General features: G+C 44.0%; 1 protein-coding gene across 7 annotated transcripts in view; it reads right to left on the bottom strand.

Moving 5' to 3' along the window:
- Positions 1 to 24,778, bottom strand: part of rasal2 (RAS protein activator like 2) — a 352,406-nt gene that overhangs the window by 117,435 nt on the left and 210,193 nt on the right. For all 7 annotated transcript variants that reach the window (XM_052011425.1, XM_052011423.1, XM_052011424.1 and 4 more), the window contains one exon: positions 17,570 to 17,667. In XM_052011425.1, coding sequence (XP_051867385.1) covers positions 17,570 to 17,667 — 98 coding nt within the window. The remainder of the gene's footprint in view (positions 1 to 17,569; positions 17,668 to 24,778) is intronic.

The following is a 24,778-nucleotide window of genomic DNA, read 5'->3' on the forward strand; positions in this document are numbered from 1 at the left end:
CTCTTGCAGGTAGTGGTGATGCACCCTTCCAGGATGAGGAGGATAAGACATGACTTTGTTGTGATATCACAGAAACTCATAAAATCTGCCAATTCTCAACAAATTCAAAGAAGAATCTGCCACCTCAGCAAGGCAGAGGAATGCGAGGCAGAAAACTTAAAGAAACTAGCTCATAACATAATGGTTTCTCTCCAATTAAGAATACAACTACCAATATATTCCAATAAATATGTCAGTCTTGAGGAAACAACCACAAGGTAAAATTAAATGGTGAACCTGATAGACAAGGAAATATTCAGTCTTCTCTTCCAAGCCCGGGCTATTACCTGCCCTTTGACAGAATATCAATCAGCAGGAGTTTGAAATACAATTTTTGACAAGTTGAAAAAGTAAGACAAGTTCCAAACCCTTATTGATATTCCAGGTACAAACGCATTTAATTAAGTGCCCAGAGAGTATGGGTTTGGGCTCTCTTGTAATATCCAAGATTGAATACTTGGTCACAAATCGACATCAAGCTTAAGGCCAACTCAAGCAAAGTGCCAGAGATACTCAGTATTTATGGTAGTGAACTCAAAAAACTCATAATTTTAAAAGCAGACAGAAAGCTAACATCGACACCAATGTAGCCAAAAGATGGATGGGTGGAGCAGCAAGCAGCAGAGACAAAGCAACAATGATCATCTTTGATTTTTATACAGAAGGGGAAAGGAATACAGCAAACAATAAAACTCTCATATCTTCTAGTGGAAATAAATGTTACTATTTTAAGTGTAAAGAATATCACACAAACAAAAGCATTTACTTTAACTGTGTTACTTGAAGAGAGTTATCATGCAATGTTCACAAAAGGACAAGAATATCAATCAGCAGGAGTTTGAAATACAATTTTTGACAACATGTACCCGGAAAGTTGTATACAAATCTGGTATCCCCCCCTACTATGAATGGAGGGAATGCAATAAAACTTCACCAGTGAATCTTGAGAGGAGAAATTAGGCAGCACTGGTCCTATATTTTCTATAGTATTGAATAATGAGATGATCTTATTGAAATATATAAAATTCCTACAGGTAATGAAAAAACAAAAAGCTGCAGAAGCTGGAAACTAACTAAAAAAAAACAGAAAATGCAGGAAATATTCAGCAAATCCTCACCTGAAAGGACAGTTTGGGTTCCTGAATGGTGAGAAGAGAAGAGGTAAAAAGGCCAGTATAGCATCACCTATAGTTGGAAAAGTAAAAAGAGTGGGTGTAGGTGGAGAAAGAAGAGTAGAACTCAAAACTAAAGGTGCAATACTCTGATGGTATTATACTACAGATTACCTGATATCCACTGGGACATTGATGAACAGATATGCAGGCAGATTCGGGAAAGGTATAAAACTAATAGGGTTGTTGTCATGGGGGACTTCAACTTCCCTAATATAAACTGGGACCTCCTTAATGTAAGAGATTTAGATGGAACAGAATTTGTTAGGTGTATCCAGGAGGGTTTCTTAAATCAATATGTCGATAGTCCAATGAGAGGAGGGGCTGCACTGGACCTGGTGTTGGGAAACAAGTCTGGCCAGGTGACCAACCTTTCAGTGGGAGAACAGTTGGGGAACAGGGACCGCAACTCCTTAAGTTTTAAGATAGCTATCGATAAGGATAAGTATGGACCTTGCAGGAGAGTACTAAATTTGAGCAGGGCAAATTACGGGAGCATTAGGCAGGAACTAGGGAGAATTAATTGGGAACAGCTGTTTTTGGGCAAGTCCACACCTGACATGTGGAGGGTATTTAAAGACCAGAGTCAAATGTCTAATACCAGAGTCAAATGTCTAATACCAGAGGGCATGCATAAGGCGAGAGGGGGAAAGTTCAAAGGAGATGTGCAGGGCAAGTTTTTTTTTCCACACAGAGAGTGGTGGGTGCCTGGAATGCACTGCCTGGGGTGGTGTTGGAGGCAAATACAATAGGGGAGTTCAAGAAGCTCTTAGACAGGCACATAAGTATGAGGGAAATGGTAGGATATGGACATTGTGTAGGCAGAAGGGATTAGTTTAGTTGGACATTTTATTGCTAATGTAATTGTCTCAGCACAACATTGTAGGCCTAAGGGCCTGCCCCTGTGCTGTACTGTTCAAAGTGCTAACTAGAAAATCACAGAGGGAATGGACCTTTTAGAATGCTGAAAGGGAAGGGACGACATGTTTGGCAACGGCATCCCATTGGAGGTGGCAGGAATTACAAACGATGATGCATTGAGTGTGGAAGGTTGTAGGGTGGGGAGCAAGAACAAGGGAATGATCTGCTTCTGCTGGGTGGTAGGAGAGGAGACTGGAGTAAAATTCTGGTAAGTGGAACTGATGGTAACAATGTAGAGGGAAATCACAGTTAAGGTAAAAGTAAGACATATCAGAAACACTGTTCTGCTAAGTATCATCATCAGAACAGTTAAGATGGGACAAGTGAAACTGGAATTGAATCTGAACAGGAAGCAGGGTAGGTGAGGTCAAGACAGCTGTGGGAGTCTGCAAATTTGCAATAGATATTGATCTCTAACAACCCCTGAGATGGAGAGAGAGAAGTCAAAAAAGGGAAATGAGGAGTTAGAGATGGACCATGTGGAAATTGACATCAGAGGTGATGAAACCTTCAGGTTCTGTACGAGGACAGGAAGTAGCACCAACACAGTCAATAAGGTACAAGAAAAGAGGCACGGAAGGGGCCTGCGGGACTGAGGCAAAGAATGTTCCACATATCCCACAGAGAAGTGGGCAGAGCTTGGATCCATGAAGGTTCCTACAGCTACACCTTTGATTTAGAGGAAATGAGGGGAGTTAAAGGAGAAATTGTTCAATGTGAGAAAGAGTTCAGCCAGGCAAGGGAGGGTGGTGGCAGAGTGGATGTGCTTGGGCGTTCCTTCACAGAATTAAAGGGCATGTGGACCATCCTGTGTGCAGTGGAGGTGCAGAGGGATAGAATATCCACGGTGAAAATCCATGAAGAGTTTCCTGGTTCTTGATCCCAACTGGCTCATTTTCACTATAAGAACAGGATGGAAATTGGCATCAGAGGTGATGAAAGAGGACAGGAATTCACACCAATACAGTCATCAAGGTACCTGTCTCCCTGTGGGATATGTGGAACAGTCTTTGCTTCAGTCCCACAGGCCCCTTCCTCACCTCTTTTGACTGTATTAGTTCTGCTTCCAGTTGTCATACAGAACCTGAAGGCTTCATCACCTCTGATGCCAATTTCCATCCTGTTCTTATGGTGAAAATGAACCATTTGGGACCAGGAAACAGGAAACTCTCCAGTGACAGAGGGCATGAGAAGTGTAAGTGAAAAGGGGCAAGAGAAGGTAAGAAAGAACTGAGTCAATTAAACAAAAATATGTTTTGTGGGAAAAGACCAGGCTTTAACATTGGATCTAGCAGGATAGCCCTGCAGGTAGGTCTTGGGAAGGAGGTAGAAATACATTGTGTGGTTGGGGGTCTACAAGATTGGAAGGTCTGACCAGAGAAAATCAGACCAGTGACTGGGATAGAATTGCCTGATGATTAGTAATGGAATCATGATGCAGGAGGAGGTATGAAGAACATAAGAAAATAGAAGCAGGACGAAGCCCAGTCCTTCATGGGCACAGCCCTGTTCAACAATGACAGCATCTACAGGAGGCACTGCGTCAAGAAGTGGCATCTATCATCAAAGATCCCCACCATCTGGGTCACATATTCATCTTACGCTACCATCAGGGAGAAGGTACAGAAGCCTGAAGTCCCACACCGCCAGGTTCAGAAACAGCTCCTTTCTGACAACCATCAGATTCTTAAACTGACCAGCACAATCCTAACCCTACCTCAGCAATGATATACTACTGACCACCTCACTATGGCCCACCTCTTTCACTACCATGGACTTATCTCTGATTGTTTATTTATTTTCCACTAAGTTCTTGTTTTTGCACACAGTTTTTTTCCCCTCTCTCTTCACTGTCTTGTATAAGTTATGTATTATTTATATTCTGTGTGTTGTCTGTACCTACATGCCTGTGATGTTGCTGCAAGTTTTTCATTGTACCTGTACCCCACTCTGCTTGTGTACATGACAATAAACCCGACTTGACTTTTTAAAGCCTCCATAACCCTCTGGGTAGAGGATGCCAGAGGAGATGCCAGGGGGCTGACGTTCAAGCTCTGTGAGAAAGAAGTCAGTTTGCCAAACAACAACAGCACTGCCCTTTGTCTGTAGGTTTAATGACTATGTTGGGTTTGGCAAGTGGAGAACTGCAAGTTCAAGGAGGCTAGAATTAAGAGGAGTAAGGATTGAGGTGGTCAACATCATAGCAGTTAATGACTACATCGTGAAAAGTTAAGAAGGTGGATGGAGGGATCCAGGTGGATAAGTGAAAAGGACCCACAGACTGGGCTGAAGACTGCTATCCAAAATGTACACAGAGGCAAAGATGGCACAAGAAGAATCCAGCTTTCTTAAAACATGCCTATTTTCCAACTTTTCCAAGCTCTGAAGAAAGGGTTTCTGCCTGAAGCATCAATTCTGTTTCTCTCTCCACACATACTGCCTGGCTTCCAGTGTAATTTCAACCTTCTTCATTTTCAAAAATTCTTATAGGGCTTGACAGGGTTGGTGCACATTTGATGTTTCCTCTGGCTGGAGTGACTAGAACCAGAAGGTCACCATCTCAAAATATGGTGTCAGCCATTCAGGACCTTGATAAGAGGAAATTTCTTTACCCAAAGTAGAGCACATTTTTGGAATTTTCTTCTCTGGACAGGAGAGGAAACTTAGTCATTGAGTATCATCAAGATAGAGAATGTTTTGGATTTTCAGAAAACCAGGGTATATGGGGTTAATATAGGAAACTGGTGTCAAGATTAAAGATCAGCCATGTTTTTTTTAAACTGTACAGCGGGTGCGAGGGGTTCAATGGTCTTTTATTTGCTATGTTCTTGCATTCTTATACATCTCAGAAAATAAATTAATTTTAAAGGAACTTATCTCTTCTTCAAGTCTACAATTTATAATGATATGTCTTGTAATTACAGTAGCAATTCAACCAATTCCAGTGAAACAAAATAGACTTTGCGATTTTGGGGAGGAAGATGGACTTGCACAATTTTTGCATAGAAAATCTGTAGAGGTGAAGTCAATCTTTGCTATTCCCATTGACCTTCGAGAGGCGCTTTCAAGGAAGTGCGTGATATTCTCCACAGATCTCAGGAATGTGCTTTGCTATGCTTGAGTAATCATTAGCAGGGTTAACGGTCTTCTTTTAGAGTTTTCAACCAAGATCCCTTTTGTTTCAAGACTCATTTGTCCACACAACAATCACCTTGGGTCACATCTCAGCTTACATAATAACTGCTTGGACCCTTTGACTCAAAAATTGAACGTGGTTTGCAGTAAACAATTAGATCGTGCCATTTCTTCCATTACATCACAATGTGTTTTAATATTATTCTGTGGCAGCCCGCACACGTGGGACTTGAACCGCCATCGGGAGCCGCGGGCAGACACGCGGTAGCGCGTTTTGAACTACCCACTCAGGGTGGACCCTCCGGGGTCAGTCGGACGTCACTTCCGCCCCATGGGTCGCAGGGGCCTTCGGGTAGGGAGTTTTGGCACGCTTTGTGGAATGAGTAAAGGTTTTTGAGTTCAGTACTCTCTGCCTCCGTGTGTTCCTTGAGTAGCGCGTTGTGTGCAGTTACATTGGTGACCCCGACATTCCAGACAGCATCTGGAGCCGGCGACTCAGTGACCAGCCATGAGTTCGAGCAACTCGCACAGCGCGGTCTCTCTGAAGCTCCCGACCTTCTGGGCCACTCGGCCCCACATTTGGTTCGAGCAGGCTGAGGCCCAGTTCAATATCAGAGACATTACAGCCAACGCCACGCGGTACTACTACGTGGTCAGCGCGCTCGACCAGGACACGGCAGGCCGGATCATCGACTTCCTACACCAGCCACCAACGGAGGACAGGTTCACTAAGCTTAAGGCGCTCCTGATCCATACCTTCGGACTCTCCCACCGCAAACGAGCCGTGCGGCTCCTACACATGGACAGTCTGGGCGACCGCACGCCATACGAGCTCATGAATGATATGCTGGCGCTCATGGACGGCCATAAGCCATGCCTTTTATTTGAGCAGTTGTTCCTTGAGCAAATGCCTGAGGACATTCGCCTACTCCTCGTGAGTGAGGATTTCAGTGACCCACGCAGGGTCGTGGCTAAAGCAGACATCCTTTGGCAGAGTAAGCAACGTGGAGCAGCCTCCATCGGCCTAGCCACGAGCGCACGCCCCAAAGCCCAGGCCCCGCAACCAAAGCCGTCAAGACCCATGGGGGAAAAGGACAAAGGTTCAGAACAATGGTGCTTCTATCACCAAAGATGGGGTTCAGCCGTGTGCCGCTGCCATCCACCATGTGCTTTTCCGGGCAACGCCAGGGCCAGCCATCGCTAATGGCTACGACAGCTGGCCACCGAGACAGCCTCCTGTACCTCTGGGACCGACACTCCATGTGGTGCTTCCTGGTAGACACCGGAGCCGAAGTCAGCGTACTTCCCCCCTCGAACATGGACACTCGTAACGCGGTCCCAGGCCCCGAACTCACCGCTGCAAATGGCACCAGTATTCGGACGTACGGCTCGCGAACTATCCCACTGCGTTTCGGGTCCAGCCGTTTCACTTCGACTTTCACGTTGGCAGCGGTGTCACAGCCACTACTAGGGGCAGATTTCCTACGGGCCAACTGCCTCCTGGTTGACCTAAAAGGCTGGCGTTTGGTCCATGCCAAGATGTTCCAGACTTTCCAGCTAGGAGAAGCCAGGCTACCAGTCCTCCACCTGGATTCCGTGACCCTCTTGGGTAACGAATTCGCCAGGGTGTTGGCAGAATTCCCCTCCATAGTCACCCCGCAGTTCTCCACAGCCGACCCCAAGCACGGCGTGCAGCACCACATCCCCACACAAGGACCACCGCTGCACGCCCGAGCTCGCAGGCTCCCACCCGACAAGCTCCACCTCGCCAAGGAGGAGTTCCATAAGATGGAAGAGATGGGAATCTTACGTCGCTCAGACAGCCCGTGGGCATCCCCGCTGCACATGGTGCCCAAGTCCACAGGAGGATGGAGGCCCTGCGGAGACTACAGAAGGCTCAACAACACCACAACCGCCGACAGATACCCGATACCCCACATCCAGGATTTCACGGTGAACCTGCACGGAGTGACCATCTTCTCGAAAATCGACCTGGTCAGGGGATACCATCAGATCCCAGTGCACCCTGATGACGTGCCCAAGACAGCCCTCATCACCCCGTTCGGCCTGTTTGAATTCCTGAGGATGCCTTTCAGCCTCAAGAACGCAGCCCAAACTTTCCAAAGGCTCATGGACTCGGTGGGATGCAGCCTGGATTCCGTTTTCATTTACTTGGACGACATCCTGGTGGCCAGCAGTTCGCACCAAGAGCACGTGGCACATTTGCGCCAGCTCTGCCAACACCTGAGCGACCACGGACTGGCAATCAATCCGGCAAAGTGCCAGTTCGGGCTGACAGAGATCGACTTCTTGGGCCACAGAGTCAACCAACATGGCGCAGTTCCCCTACCGGACAAGGTCCAGGCCATCCGCCAGTTTCCCAAGCCCAGCATGGTCAAGGGCCTGCAGGAGCTCGTAGGGATTGTCAACTTTTATCATCAGTTCGTGCCAGCGGCAGCACACATTATGAGACCCTTGTTCAGCCTGATGGCTGGCAAGGCCAAAGAGGTGGCATGGGACACGGAGTCCACGGAGGCGTTCGAGCAGGCCAAAGAGGTGCTGGCAAATGTGGCCCTCCTAGTGCGCCCAAGAGTTGATGTGCCCACGGCACTCATAGTTGACGCTTCCATCATGGCAGTCGGCGGAGTCCTGGAGCAGCTCGTCGAGGGCCAGTGGCAACCACTCGCTTTCTTCAGCCGGCACCTACGGCCACCAGAAGTGAAGTACAGCGCTTTCGACACAGAGTTGCTAGTGCTTTACCTGGCTATCCGGCATTTTCGGTACTTCCTTGAGGGAAGGAAGTTCACCGTGGATACGGACCATAAGCCCCTCACCTTCACACTGGCCAAGGTATCGGACCCACGGTCGGCTCGGCAGCAGAGGCACCTGTCCTTTATTTCAGAATTCACCACAGACATCCGCCACATCGCAGGGAAGAACAACGTCATCGCCGACACAATGTCTCACCCCTGCCTCCACTCAGCGGGCATATCGTCCTCAGGAATAGACTACACAGCACTGGTGGAAGCACAATGGTCGGGCACCGAGATCCTGGCTTACCGCACCACCGTTTCGGGGCTCCAGTTGGAGGACGTCCCCATCGGCCAGGCTGCGGATCTACCGGCAAACCCCAACCCGTGGTACCAGCAGCCTGGAGGCACTGGGTGTTCGACATGCTGCACGACCTGGCCCACCCATCCATCCGGGCATCCATCAAGCTGGTAGCGGACAGATTCATCTGGCACGGTTTGCGCAAACAGGTCGGACACTGGGCCAGGACCTGCGTACACTGCCAGATCGCCAAAGTCCAGCGGCATGTGAAGACTCCCCTCCAGCAGTTCCAGCCAACGCACGGGAGGTGCCAACACATCCACGTGGACATCATCGGCCCCCTGCCAGTCTCCTGGGGCGCTAGGTATATCTTTACCATGGCAGACAGGTTCACCAGATGGCCAGAAGCCGTACCGCTCGCAGACACGTCCACTGAGTCCTGTGCCAGAATGCTCATCGCAAACTGGATCGCCAGGTTCGGCCTCCCAACGGACATCACCTCCGACAGAGGGGCACAGTTCACATCTGGTTTGTGGACAACACTGGCGCAGCTCCTGGGCACCCAGCTGCATCACACCACAGCGTACCATCCCCAGTCCAACGGTTTGGTAGAGCGATGCCACCGGAATCTCAAGTCGGCCCTGATGGCGCGCCTCAGGAGCCCCAACAAGTCAGATGAGCTTCCCTGGGTCCTACTGGGTATCCGCACAGCCCCCAAGGAGGACCTGGGCACCTCCTCGGCGGAATTGGTCTACGACGCCCCCCTGACGGTCCCGGGTGAGTTCGTACCAGAGGCCTGAGGTTCGGAAGAAACTCCAGCAGCGGTACTAACGAGGCTGCGGGACAAGGTAGGGACCCTGGCACCAGTCCCGGCCTCCAGGCATGGTCCCACGCCATCCTTCACCCCTAAAGACCTCCGAGACTGTGAGCACATTTTTATCCGCAGGGCATGCACAGGTCGCCTCCACAGCGGCCGTATGAAGGACCCTTCAAGGTGATCCAGCACAACAGATCCACGTGTGTTGTGGAGGTGGGTGGCCGGGAAGAGACTTTTACAGTGGACCGCCTCAAACCGGCGCACTTGGACATTGAGCAACCAACCAGTCAGGGTACCCACACCGCGCCGGCATGGCCGGCCACCCAGGCAAGCCACACGGACTGGGGGCTCCACTTCCACGATGGACATTTCTGGGGGGGGGGGGGGGGGGGGGGGGGGTGGTGGTGGCAGCCTGCACAAGTGGGACTCGAACCGCCTTCGGGAGCCACAGGCAGACACGCGGTAGCGTGTTTTGAACTACCCGCTTGGGGCGGACCCTCCGGGGTCAGTCGGACGTCACTTCCGTCCCGCGGGTCACAGGGGCCTTTGGGTAGGGAGTTTTGGCACACTTTGTGGAATGAGTAAAGGTTTTTGAGTTCAGTACTCTCTGCCTCCAATGTGTTCCTTGAGTAGCGCGTTGCGTGCGGCTACAGTTTGTCAATTTTCAGTTCAGAGTTAAAGATATGTTTTATTTTTGTATTAACCTATTAAAGTGGCTGTCTGTTCAGAGTGAGGAGTCTATTGAGTTAGTTTAGCAAAACTACATCTTATAAGCCAGAAATGGCATAAGCAGTTATCCTTGTCTATGATTCAATGGGGATGAAATTTAGTAGCACAGGAAAATGGGTGCAAGGATGATCTAGCGCAGAATATACATAAAATTCAAACTATGAGCAACACACACAAAATGCTGGAGGAACTCAGTAGGTCAGGCAGCATCTATGGAGGGAAATAAACAATCGATGTTTTGGGTCGAGACCCTTCATCAGGACTGCTGAGTATTTGCAGCATTGTTTTTACTTCTGATTTCCTGCATCTGCAATTTTTTGGCTTTACAACTTCTTAAAGAGAGCTGCATTCTTGTTGCAGCATGTGATGAGCTATTAGTTCTCTCTTTGAAAATAAAAATAAACTGCAGATGCTGAAACTCTGAAACAAAAACAGAAAATGATAGAAACACTCAACATCAGTTGAGTATTTGCAGCATTTTCAGATTTTACTTGTTTCTTTGAGGTGTGGGGGATGATACTACAGATGATGGGAAAGAGCAGGACTCCAATTTTCCAACTTGTTTCTGATGGTCATAATAGCTGACGAGGAAAGAGGTTCTCCTGCCACCTCTGCCAAGAAGTCGTATCGCCAGATAATCAAGCAGTACAATAAGGAACCAAAGAAATGGAAGTCATGCCACAAGAAGTTAAATAACTTCATATGCATTCAGAGTCAATGAAAACATCATTAAAAGCCAACTTCCACTGTTGTACTGTACCCTGCTCTTTACAATGCTACACCCATCACTCACCTCCCAACAATCCTTATCAAAAGTCAGACCTAACACTTGATGCCACATTGCACCTTCACACAATTATTCTACTCCAAGCCTCATACCCATATCTCACATACTGTTAGCTGCTCAATTATGGCAGATACATCACTGAGACATATTGCAAGACAGTTAATGGCACACTTAGAACATAGAAAACATAGAAAAACTACAGCACAATTCAGGCCCTTCGGCCCACAAAGCTGTGCCGAACATGTCCCTACCCTAGAAATTACTAGGCTTACCCATAGCCCTCTATTTTACTCAGCTCCATGTACCTATCTAACGGTCTCTTGAAAGACCCTATTGTATCTGCCTCCACCACCATTGCCGGCAGCCCATTTCACGCACTCACCACTCTCTGAGTAAAAAACTTACCCCGACATCTCCTCTATACCTACTCCCCAGCACCTTAAACATATGTCCTCTTGTGGCCACCATTTCAGCCCTGGGGAAAAGCCTCTGACTATCTACCTGATCAATACCTCTCATCATCTTATATACCTCTATCAGGTCCCCCCTCATCCTCCGTCGCTCCAAGGAGAAAAGGCCGAGTTCTCTCAACCTACTTTCATAAGGCATGCTCTGCATTCCAGGCAGCATCCTAGTAAATCTCCTCTGCACCCTTTCTATGGCTTTCACATCCTTCCTGTAGTGAGGTGATCAGAACTGAGCACAGTACTCCAAGTGGGGTCTGACCAGGGACCTATATAGCTGCAACAATACCTCTCGGCTCCTAAATTCAATTCCCCGATTGATGAAGGACAATACACCATATGCCTTCTTAACCACAGAGTCAACTTGTGCAGCCGCTTTGAGCGTCCTATGGACTCGGTGTCCGATCCCTCTGATCTTCCACACTGCCAAAAGTCCTACCATTAAGATTATATTCTGCCATCATATTTGACCTGCCAAAATGAACCACTTCACACTTATCTGGGTTGAACTGTATCTGCCACTTCTCAGCCCAACTTTGCATCCTATCTATGTCTTCTGTAACCTCTGACAGCCCTCCAAACTATCCACAACACCCCCAACTTTTGTGTCATCCACAAACTTACTAACCCACCCCTCCACTTCCTCATCCAGGTCGTTTATAAAAATCACAAAGAGCAAGGGTCCCAGAACAGATCCCTGAGGTACACCACTGTTCAACGACCTCCACGCAGAGTATGACCCTTCAGCAACCATTCTTTGCCTTCTGTGGGCCAGCCAGTTCTGAATCCACACTGCAATGCCCCCTTGGATCCCATGCCTCCTTGCTTTCTCAATAAGCCTTGCATGGGGTACCTTATCAAATGCTTTGTTGAAATCCATATACACTACATCTACTGCTCTCCCTTCATCGATGTGTTTCGTCACATCCTCAAAAAATTCAATTAGGCTCGTAAGGCAGGACCTGCCCTTGACAAAGCCATGCTGACTATTCCTAATCATATTATACCTCTCCAAATGTTCTTAAATCCTGCCCCTCAGGATCTTCTCCATTAGCTTACCAACCACTGAGGTGAGACTCACCGGTCTATAATTCCCTGGGCTATCCCTACTCCCTTTCTTGAATAAGGGAACAACATCCGCAACCCTCCAATCTTCTGGAACCTCTCCCGTCTCCATCGACAATGCAAAGATCATTGCCACAATCTCCTCCCTCACCTCCCACAGCAACCTGGGGTACATCTCATCCGGTCCCGGCGACTTATCTAACTTGATGCTTTCCAAAAGTTTCAGCACCACCTCTTTTCTAATATCTACATGCTCAAGCTTTTCAGGCCGCTGCAAGTCTCCACTACAAACCCCCAGATCTTTTACCGTGGTGAATACTGAAATAAAGTATTCATTAAGTATCTCCGCTATTTCTTCCAGATCCATACACACTTTCCCACTGCTGCACTTGATAGACCCTATCCTTTCGCAGCTCATCCTCTTACTCTTCACATACTTGTAGAACGCCTTGGGGTTTTCCTTAATCCTGCCCGCCAAGGCCTTCTCATGTCCCCTTCTGGCTCTCCTAATCTCTTTCTTAAGTTCCTTCCTTTTAGCCTTGTACTCCTCCAGATCTCTAACATTACCTAGCTCTCTGTACCTTTTGTATGCTTTTCTTTTCCTTTTGACTAGATTTATTATAGCCTTCGTACACCACGGTTCCTGTATCCTATCATGACCCCCTCTGTCTCATCGGAACATGTCTATGCAGAGCTCCACACAAATACTCCCTGAATATTTGCCACATATCTTCCGTACTTTTCCCAGAGAACATTTGTTCCCAATTTAATCTTCCAATTTCCTGCCTGAGAGCATCATAATTCCCTTTACTCCAAGTAAACACCTTTCTAGCCTGTCTGTTCCTATCTCTCTCCAGTGCTAACGTAAAGGAGATACAATTATGATCACTATCACCAAAATGTTCACCCACTGAGAGATCTGACACCTGACCAGGTTCATTTCCCAATATCAAATCAAGCACAGCCTCTCCTCTTGTAGGTCTATCTACATACTGTGTCAAGAACCCTTCCTGAACACACCTAACAAACTCCACCCCATCTAAACCCCTCACTGTCTGGAGATGCCAATCAATGTTTGGGAAATTAAAATCCCCCATCACAATAACTCTGTTATTCTCACACCTTTCTAGGATCTGCTTCCCTATCTGCTTCTCAATGACGCTGTCACTATTGGGCGGCCTATAAGAAACACCCAGCACAGTTATCAACCCCTTCCTGTTCCTAACCTCCACCCACAGAGACTCCGTAGACAATCCCTCCACAACGTCCACCTTTTCCGCAGCCGTGACACTATCTTTGATCAACAGTGCCACTTCCCCACCTCTCTTGCCTCCCTCCCTGTCCTTCCTGAAACATCTAAAACCTGGCACTTGAATCAACCATTCCAGCCCCAGAGCCATCCAAGTCTCCGTAATGGCCACCACATCATAGCTCCAAGTATCGATCCAAGCTCTAAGCTCATCCGCCTTGTTCACAACACTCCTTGCGTTAAAATAAACACATCTCAAACCTGTCTGAACACGTCCCTTCTCTATCACCTGCCTATGGTACTTACTCCTAGCCTCCTCTATTTGAGAGCCAAACACCTCTTCCCCAGTCTCTCCAGTACGGATCCCACCCCCCAACAATTCTAGTTTAAACTCTCCCCAGTAGCCTTAGCAAACCTCCCCGCCAGTACGTTGTTCCCTCTGGGATTCAAATGCATCCTTCTCTTCTTCAGAAGAAAGTGCTTAATCACTGCCAGCAGTCGGAAACTGGCATGGCACAAGTGCAACTCCAATGGTTTTCCTACCCTGAGGATGCAGTGCTGGCTGTTATTGAAGCACATGCCAACTAGCATGTGTCCTGCTGGATTGCAGAACCCAACTATAACAATACATTATTTTCCTTTCCGATAGGAAAGAACTCCCAGCTGGCATAGCAGCAGTGATGAGCAGGAAGATGATGAAAAATGCATGCTTTTGCATCCAGCAACAATCTCTGATACTGCCCTGGCATGTGATTTGAAGGTTGCATTAGAAATAGGATCTGCACATGGCAAGTATCCAGGAATAAGTAGTCTGAACCAAGCAAGGGTCAAAAGATAGCCCAGGTGCCATCTCCCCAGAAGGCAGTGGGCTTATACCCTAGTTCTACTACAAAGAGCTCTGATGAGTATTTCGAAGGAGCAGTCTACAGAAGAAAACTGATCAGAATGGAAAAAGAAATACTTCAAGCATTAGCAGCTCTGCCTGACGATTTGTGAGACATGATAAAGAACATGGGAATCCAGCTTGCACAACACTTTCCGAAGAGCCTTAAGTCCATGCATTCCAGCATGGAAAAAGTGGCCAGCTCTATTTCAGGATTTGCAATTCAAAAAATTGCACATGTTTTAGGTGCTCAAAGAAGGTAAAGCAATGGAGCTGCACTCATCCCACACTGGTTAGGTGCTGCTAACATTAATCATGCACCACCTTTTCTTGCAAGTGACGCAAGCGTACTATGGAGTGCCTCCAAGTGTTTCCATGAATTTGGCTGCCATAACTGAACAGTCACAATTTGGCAACAGGAGGATCTGACATATGGGTTCTGCAATGCAAAATTAGATGCTTGGCATGCAAGCTCAGCCTGCAGACATGCAACCACTCTGTGCTTTTTTTCTTTGGGACGGAGGCAGGCATTAGGCATGGAGGACTGGGAGTGTGGTAGGTCCACAAGGATGGGGGCTGAAATTATGATGAAATATCGAGGGCAATGGTTGCTTTACAATCCTGTTAAATTGAGTGCATTAACCAACAATCCTAGTTTACAGCAATTCTTACCTTTACTGCTCATTAACTAATGTTCATCTATTAAAAACATAATTACACATGCACATATTGACAGTGTGAGACCAGTATTCTGAAACTTGTGTGTGAGTGATTTTCATTCAATAGTAATAAGCACTTTGACGTAAATAACTCAGATCAGAGTTGCAACTCAGCATAGAGAGCATTTAAGATCAGTATGCTGCATGTACTAAAACAAATTTATGACACTGGTTTGTGATGCACAGTATGGCAATTCAGATAAATATTAATATGTCTAAAAATCCAAAAAATGTCTGTAGCTGTATCGATTGTGTCTCACCATCACAAAAGGGATTAAGTGTTAAGATACAATATGATTAAACACAGTCTCCTGTCAGGTAGCTCACAAGAATTTAGAGGATACGATTTTATTGAAGTGCAGGAGTATCATATCATTACTCTTCTCAGGGCCAATTGTGTGAAATCTGACCTCTCCATCAAATGACACGAGGTCGAATTTAAGCAATACACTGACACTAATTAGAGAGTATTGGTGGTAGGTACATCCTAATGTTAATGAAGAATAGCCATTTGTTGTTTGAGAATTGTACTTACTTTTGGGAGGCAAACCTCTGTCTCAGTCACTGAGATTTTTGAGGACTCAAGTTGTTTCACAAAATATTTTGAATGAAATATTCATAAGCAATGCAGGAACATGGTATAGTTTTGTGGTTGTGGTGGACAAGCTGCTGGGGATTTTGAACAGTGTGAGCAAATGCAAAGACTTTCCATTGAAACCAGAACTTAATTTTTCCCAAATGCTGAGCAATTTCATGCATGGAATTCTGCTAATACATAACACTGATTATTTTAGAGAAGTGAGGGCTACCACAGAATATACAGTCCACTGCATTTTTCTGAAGTAATATTTATATACTGGCTCTAAAATGTTACTTCTTAACATAATTCCAATGATAGCCCATGGTCTGCTCTATGTCAGCTGATCTCACTCAAAAAAACCTTAGCAAAAACCAAACTTTGATGAGGGAAAAAGAAAGAACAAAATATTCAGATTTTCAATGATCTATCTGGATCCAATATGATTTCAAATTTGTCGTTACAATCAGCTAAAGACAGAATTAGGTTTGGCTGCAATGGATTCCCCATATAGTGTGTCAATACTTGGTTGAGTACACACTCACACAGCAAATATTTTCAGCACTGACAGTGGCTGAAGAATTGAATTCATGAGCATCCTTGCTTCCAAGGGTAACAACACAAAATTAAAAATGAAAAGTTAACCAAATACTCAGTAATTTTAACCCCTGCTTCTCAGACTTCCCTATCTGTGAGCTAACCCATGCTCAAGAATAGCAATACCTGGAAGTACACCAAATCTTCTTGGGAACTTCGTCTTGCATTTCCCTAGTCTACTCCTTTATGGAAGTCAATTATTCATCTTGGTGATCCTTTCAAAAGAGCCCAGATCAATATTCCATCTTACAAGTGGAATTGTAATGTGGGAAGATTATTTGGGTGGGGGGAGGGGGTGATAAAAGCTAACACAGCTTGCTTCTCTGAATCCCTGAAGACAAGTATGGACTCAGGTGAGGCAGTCCCAATGGGAAATTAGTCTGCCATTCTTCACTGTCCTTGTGGTGCCATGCTGTGGCTTGTTTGACCCCCTTTAAAAGAAAACACACTTGTGCCAAATGTTTTGTGCTGTTTTTGGGCTGAAGAGTTTGGGACACGCCAATTGAGAAATTCAAAATATGTTCCAACTGGACATCTTATGTGTGACTCCTGAGGCAGAAATCAATGTATTCACTTAAGTTTGATGGCACCATATAAAACATTGGTTATCAATGCCTAGCAAAATTCCTTCAAGTTTGGTTGCCATCAAATCAAGCAAAGAGTATCGAAAGATAGATACTGAATACAAGTAGGTAGGTGCAAGAAAGAAGGCATGTTGAATGACATTGAAATATTTTATAATATCCCTGGCCAGACAGCTGGTACTCAAGTTATACTTCTCTGTACAGTATGTTTAATGATCACAGCTTCTAAATAATGAAATAATCATAGTCATATTGATCAAGTGGTTTCCCTTTATGGCTGAACCAAAGAGCAAACAATTCTAATATGGATATCCAAGAGTGAATTATATCATAATTGAATTATTTCAACATTAATCTTCTACTTTTATGAATGGCATATTTTGAGAACTGTACTTTTAAGGTAATTTTGAGTAGTGAATTAACAAGAACTTCTTTATTGTTTTACAAGTGGGAAATGATTTACGACATGATCAATCAGTGACCTGTTCACCTGTCTGAGGCTCAGCAAAATTGAGAGACAACCATGAAACAGAACAGTTTGTTCGGCTTGTGCAACTGAAATCCACAGTCTTCTGGGAATAAGCAGTTATATTGTTGGTCAATCTGAATTAGGATTTAACTATTTTGCACTTGATAAACTGTTAGTGGCGTAATTGTAAATTGTGGTAAATGGACCTATCAAAATCTGCTAAGACATCAGTTACAGTTAAAAAATTGTGTGTTTAGTGCAGCATATAAGGGCAAGAAAAAGCATGTATATTTCATTTGCGGATACACCACCTTGAATGGGGATGTGGAGTCCTCCATCCCATTTGCTTTCTCGGATGATCCTGGTCCTGATATACTCCGGCGACGTGGGGAGCGGTCTCCAGGTGGCTCTGCAACAAAGAAGTGTTTAACGTCAGCTTTTGATTCATTTAGGCACAGTACTTTTGAAGAAACAAAGGAATTAATTTTGTTTTCACTGCACCCTTAATATTTGTCAGAGCAATTTCTCCAAATGCTCACTGGAAATGGACAACAGCGCACACAGCAGGTGCAATCAAACTCTTTTACCAGAAGTAGCATTACTTTGAAATGCACTTTGTGACCGAGACCATATTGCAGCAAGTCATGGGCAGGGACATTAAGCCACAGAATAACTGGAGACCAAGCATTCTCAAACTTGCCCAAGACAGACAGTTAAAAAGCAGCCTTCACAGTGTTCTGGCACCACCTTCCCTGGTCACCTTATTGGGCAATGAGTTGTGACAGACTGGAGATCTAGAATGGTCCCTCTATTACACCCACTGTCATAAGCCTTTTCAGCCAAGACTACAGAGTGCATAAGGAATAAAATATGGAGCTTCTTTTTCCCCATAATTCATAACTTAACAAAATTCAACATTATAAATAAATGTTTACATTTTTTTTCAGTGAATAGATTTTCTTTCTTCAATTAAATTATATGATACCCTAGTCTTTATTACTTTAGCTACACAATCTAGTCCTCACAGGAATTGATACATTTATTCAGCCCTACCCCATACCCCCTCAACATCCTGATTTTTCAATGGACCTCCATCACAGACGTAACCTGTTTGGTGAAAAGTATGTCAGACGATGCTGGCAACTTTCTCTCCTTCCAAATTCAAATAGCACAGGCTTAATCACAGCACAATGGAGGGAAATATGGGATAATCTGCACAAGGAATTTAATGCTACACTTTTCTATACGTCACTAAATGAAAAAAGCAAATCAAATTATTTCTCTCACCTTCAACCCTACCAAAAAAAATTCATCAGATGAAATTGAGAATGCCAAGACCAATGTTGCTCTATTCATGGCAATCATCCAGTCATGATGTGGAGATTAAGCTTAATTGGGTTAGTTTAACAATATTTGGTCACATTTCTGCTTTTGCTGCTCTCCATAGAAGAAAGCTTTTAAGACATATGATAAGAAATTATTTGAATGTTCCTCATGAACATCAGGAATTCTACCATGCTGCGGATTATCATCATAATCTTGGACTCCAGCAGAATTTAATTGTGCATTTGTGCTCTCCACAGGAGGCAGGTTGTTACATTGACGATTATTTATCTGTTCCTTATGAATACCTGGAATGTGGCCTGTGTTGCAGGCTGATGTCATTGTAATCTTGGATTCAGTGAGAAGAGGCAAGGAATATGTAACTTACAATGTGGAACGGACAGCAAGGATCACCATCAGAATAAGTGCAAGGCACATCAATTGGAAGGAAAGATAAACTCTGTACTTCAAGCTGTCTGTTACCCTTACTGCAGAGATGATTGAAATAACCTGGCAAATGATGGAATTTTTGTTTGTGGAGACAATTTTGGTTGCTTCCACACTTATGTAGATAATAATTGTATTACCAATCAGCCCTAGAAAATAGAAGCACCTGTGGGAACTCCATTATAAATGTTTTAAAATTTCAGTTTCTGAACTATTTGCCTCATTCTTTACCACTTTTCAGTTAAACATTTTATTTTCTTCATCCCTCTTCATATACAAAGAGAAAGTCATCTACCTGATTCTCTTAGTTCATAACTCAGGGCTGTGAGCCTTTAAAAATGTCTTCCCAGCAAAACCCTCCACTGAGGCCACTCTTATGTTCTTCATTCTTATACCATAGGGAAAATTGCCAAGACTCCAATTGCAATATTTTAAATGTACTTGGCAAGGACATTACTAATTATATTAAAACCAAGATTGTGTCAGCAAGCTTTAATCAATTCTGCTTTCAATAAATACATATATAATGAATGGCTGGAAAGGCAGCCAAAATACCTTTTCACAGAATTAATTCTGTTGATAATGTATTATGTATTTATTTAGTTGAACTTCACATCAAAAATTAGAATTTCTTGATTCCCAGTCTATTGGGGGATTGTGTTGAGCTTGACAGAACATGATTACGTGAGTTGGATTTAGGTTGAGTTGGCTTTGAAAAATATAAGTCCTCAGACTCACGTTGGATCAGGCAAGGCCGCTCCTTTTAAATACAAACAGAAAGTGCTGGAAACATCCAGCAGATCAAGCAATACTAGTAGAAATAGGATCACAGTTAGCATTCAGGTCAAAGACCCTTCATCAGAAATGTTATCCACTTCTCTCTCTCTCCACAGATGCTGCTGACCTGCTGAATATTTTCCGCATTTTCTTTTTTATTTCAGATTTCCAACAGCTGCAGTTGTCTGGCAGATCTGACTGCCTGAAATCAGGAATTACCCAAAGATATTTCAAACTTATTGTCCAAATACAAGGACAATTCAGCCAGCTGCTAATGCTCGGCAGTGCGCCAAACTAATTACCAGTTTCACCACTTGTTTACAGTACTGCATTGGTGCAATTGCCAAGCTGAGTTGACCTTCTATTCCACCCTACCTGGCCCAAGCCACCCAACCTTTGACATCTTTGTGATATCCTGTGCCTTTTTGCCATCATGTCAAAATGGCCAACATGAGCAGCACTGCAAAAAGGAAGTACAATTCATTGCCTACATGGTTAGTATCAAGAAGTTTCATAGAAAGAATCATGTACACACGTTGCCCAAAATCCAAGGAAATCCAAAATCCAGTACTGTCTGGTGACACAAGAGACTTCAGATGCTGGAAATCTGGGTCCTGATGAAGGGTCTCAACCCGAAATATCAACAGTTCATTTCTCTCCACGAATGCTGCCTGACTCGCTGAGTTCCTCCAGCTCCTTTGTGTGATGATCCAGTACTGTTTGGGTCCTGATGGAGAAGCTACTGAAAGCTGCCAAATAGGTGAAGTTCTACACTAGACCAGCAGTTCTTTCCTCCGGAACCTGGTTATGCAGTCTGAAGTTATGGGTCACCATCAGAGCAGCGAACAGGGAATGGTGTAGAGGTTGGCTACCTGACCCAAGTCTTTCAGGACTTGACCACATGTGCCAGGTTTGGGTTGGGTATCACAAAATAAATCTAAATCCTGAAACTTGGGTTGGATTCAGTTTGGCTGCAGTTGGGTCAGGTTTTAACTTTATACTGAAGCACAGCCCTAAAACAATGGCTTCAAATGTCAAAGTAGCTGGATTGGAGTTGGTAAAAGGTGGATGAAAATGAATCAAATCAGCCAAAATTTCTGTTCTCTATTTGGTGACCAGTTCAGAGAGAGGAGAAGAAGAAACAGAAAAAGTGGAGAAAAGAAAGAAAATCTGGCAGCAATCGGTGAAAAAGATAGTGGTTAAGAAAAGGAAGGAGTGTGGAGAATAATTCTGTACTTCATACAATCTACAAGGTGCAGTGCACCAACTCACCAGATGTACTTTTGACAACACTTCACAATCCAGGAACTGTAACTTCTGAAAAGGACCAGCAGAGCAGATGAATGGGAACAAAATCACCTTGAAGTTTCCCTTCATGTCAGACACCATCCTTCACTGAGAACTATTTAGCCCTTCCTTTATCAACACTACATCAAGATCTTGGAATTAATTTCATAACAACATCACAACGACTGCAGCAATTCAAGATTGCAGCTGACCTCACCACCTTCTCAAGGGCAACTTAAAAAGGGCAATAGAAATTGACTGCCAGAGCTGTCCACATTTCATGAAAAAAATAAAGTGGGAGAGGGTCCATATTTTTAGTGTACGGGGATACTGTGAGAGAGAGAGAGAGAGAGAGAGAGAGACAGTGTGTGTGTGAATTAGAAAGAGTGTGTGTGTGTGAGAGAGAATGAGAAAGAGTGTGTGTGTGTGTGTCCTGATGTGTGCTGATGCACACATGCTTGCCTGTAAGTGTGCACCTGTGGATGTGTTGTTGTGCATGTGTTTGTGTGTGTGCATGCATATGTTAGTGTGTATAGAATATGGAATAATGTATAAAAGCTGTAAATCAATTGCAGTTATTGTGGCCAGATCAAGACAGGACGTGAATCATCAACGGCCCATTCACATATGAAGTGGTCGTTTGCGCTAAACTGTGAATATGTTTGGAACAACAGCTGCCTTTAACTCTGCAGGAATGACAATTGCCCATAGAACTGGGATTAGGAAGAAAAGAGGAAAGAGCATTACAGAAATGAAACAGGGTGAGAAGAGAAGATAAAGTCTGGAATTCCACCATAAACAACTCTTCTGGGGTGGGAAACATAAAAAGGTGTGAATAAAATATTCATTCATGCCAACAATGCTGTCTCTTTAGCACCAATTGGTCACTATATTTGACAAAATGACAATATTAACTGTATTAGCAAGGATTTCATTAGATGCAAAACATTTTCTTTCCTTTGTCTACTAATAAGGATGTAATCTGACTTTACCATTACCTCATGAATAGCAATTAAAACTGCAAATTGGTCTGTTGCACACCGATTGATTACCAGGTCTAACTAGTTGAGCAATCAACAACCCTGATTTTTTTTTGAAATGTGAAGATCAATGCAATACTTGCTAAAAAAATTTGTGGTGAAGTTTTATACCCTCTTTATACTTTTTGAATTACAGGTGGGATCATCTCCAGACCAAACTTACAAAATACAGTAACATTCCAATTATTCTGAAATCCTGTGAGTCCAGCATCTGGATCACTCGAGGGGCTGGGTCAGAGCCCGAGGTGGGGCCAGGAACATGGGTAATTTTGTGGCTGGAGCCAAGATCTTTATATTTCCTTTTACCTTTAAACTCATTGAGTTTCTTGAAAATTTATTTTGTGTGATGTGTAAGAAAAATTTAAATAAAAATGTCTGGATATTCGTCCAGAAAATTTGGCAGTCTGTCATTCCCAACCTCCCAGTGCTGGATTATTGGATTTTTACTGCATACCGTGCCAATTCTGCCATATGGCAAAGTACACATCTCCAGCATTGGCAAATTTGAATCAATGTAACACAGCCCCTTCGATTGGAGCGAGAAGAAAATGAAGGGTTTACCCAAACCACAGTGTCACAGACATCAAGGTTTGCATCACCTAATTTAGGCCTTCTGCAAAAAAATGTCACCTCTGGATACTATAAGATCTTACAAGTCACAGCTATCATTGAGTTGTTTTCAGAAGTGATTCTACATTGTTGGTTTAGTTTAAGACACAAATAGAGAGAATACACCAAGACAGTTAAGAATCCAATATACCTGCAAAAGTAGACACAAAAGAGACTGCAGATGCTGTAATCTGGAGCAAAAAATAAAGTGCTTGACCCACTGAGTTCATCCAGCAGTTTGTTTTTTGCTCCTGCAAAAATAGTTCATCTCCTTACTTTTTAGATTATACTGAATACATGCACATTTCTTTAAATTGTTCTGTTAAATCTTTGTGAAATCTTATCTCTAATTTAGCCATTTGTTTTGACTAATGTAGATTCTAAGCAGTTGGATATAATCTGGTGATAGTCAGTTGTGTCATCAACAGTAATCACTGCAAGTTTCAGCAATGCACAACAAAAATATCACAGAAAATCTGGAACAACAACACCATTATCTGAGTCATCAGTGTTGTTATCTCCTCTGCTTAGTGGCTCATTGCTATCATTTCCAGATGAGTGTGATGTATGAATTCTGTTTATTCAATTAATGGCTTTATTTCCCCCACGGAACCCCATTATTCACAGCTGATTACTGACGAGTAATTGCTCACTATTTCCGCAGTTGATGGGTCAGATAAATGGCTCAGGAACAAGTGCTGACTGAAATGCATTTCTAGCCAAGATTCAATACATCAAGAACCTGACAAAGGTGACACGAACTTATTTGTCACTTTCTAAGACTCTAACAAATCTCTCTACCAATTCTGTGCAATTAAGATAATCAAAGAAATTACTCCACTTTACAATTAAACCACAAGCATTGTGTACACCGTGATTCAATGTTGATTATGACCACAATTAGGTTTGAGTGACAGAACAAGGTACTGAATTGCTGTAAAAACAAAATGAGCTGGGAGACCTCTGGCTGTGCCCTAAGTATTGGTATTTCTCAGGGATTGTATTTTACAGATTGCTACTTCACTAAGACTGTTGCACAGCAAACCTCATCCTCTGAAATAAGTTAAGTTTAAAATCTTATTTAAAAACTATTGTTTTTATGGCATATTAAGGTTATGTTCAAAGTTACATCCATTGCACAGCCAGCTGAAGTGGTGGAAGCCAATACAATAGCAACATTTAAGAGGCATTGAGACAGATACATGAACAGGTAGGGAACTGAGCAACATGCACCATGTGCAGGCAGATGTGCAGTTAAAACCTGCATCATGCTTGGCATAGGCATCATCGGCCATAGGGCCTGTTCCTATGCTGTACTGTTCTATTCATGGAAAAAAACCAAGCTCATTTCCTGGACACAAATTACAGGAAACTCAAAGAGATATAGCCGAAAACAAGATAATTACCACTCTTTCAAACCTCACCAGGAGAAAAGCAATCCATGTAAATCAAATAAACGAATCAACCCATACTGCTGAATTCCACATCTGCTAATTCCTACTCTATTAGAGCTCCACAGTTCAGTCCCTGCATACTGAATCCACCAGCACCACCCTCCCTTTCCCAGCCCCTGCAAGCTGTGCGTGTCATTCCAGCCTTGCAGCCCCACCAATGCACCAGGTCTGTCCCTCCTCCACAACCCTCCAATCCAGCCGTTTCTGATATGTCATGCAACTCCCTTCCAACCTTGGCCCCTTTGAGACCATCTACAACCTCAGCATACCAATTTAGCTAATGTTGCTGTCAAAATATAAATCAATAGAGTTTGCATGTAAAACTAAGTTAATTTGATTAATCAGATCTCAACTGCCAACGTAGTCACAAACAATTAATAACCTAATATGGTTTTTAACAAATTTAATCCAAATCAAAGCAATCCCCAAAAGAAAAATATACTACAGATGCTGGAAATCTGAAATAAAAACAGAACATGCCAGAAATATTCACTAGGGCAGGCAATAGCTGTGCAGAGAGAAACAAAATTAATACTTCAGGTCACTCTCTTCACCAGGTTTAGTTATAGTGAAAAGCCATTGA

The sequence above is a fragment of the Pristis pectinata genome, chromosome 3 (genome assembly GCF_009764475.1).
Source record: "Pristis pectinata isolate sPriPec2 chromosome 3, sPriPec2.1.pri, whole genome shotgun sequence".
In the NCBI taxonomy this organism is placed as follows: Eukaryota; Metazoa; Chordata; class Chondrichthyes; order Rhinopristiformes; family Pristidae; genus Pristis; species Pristis pectinata.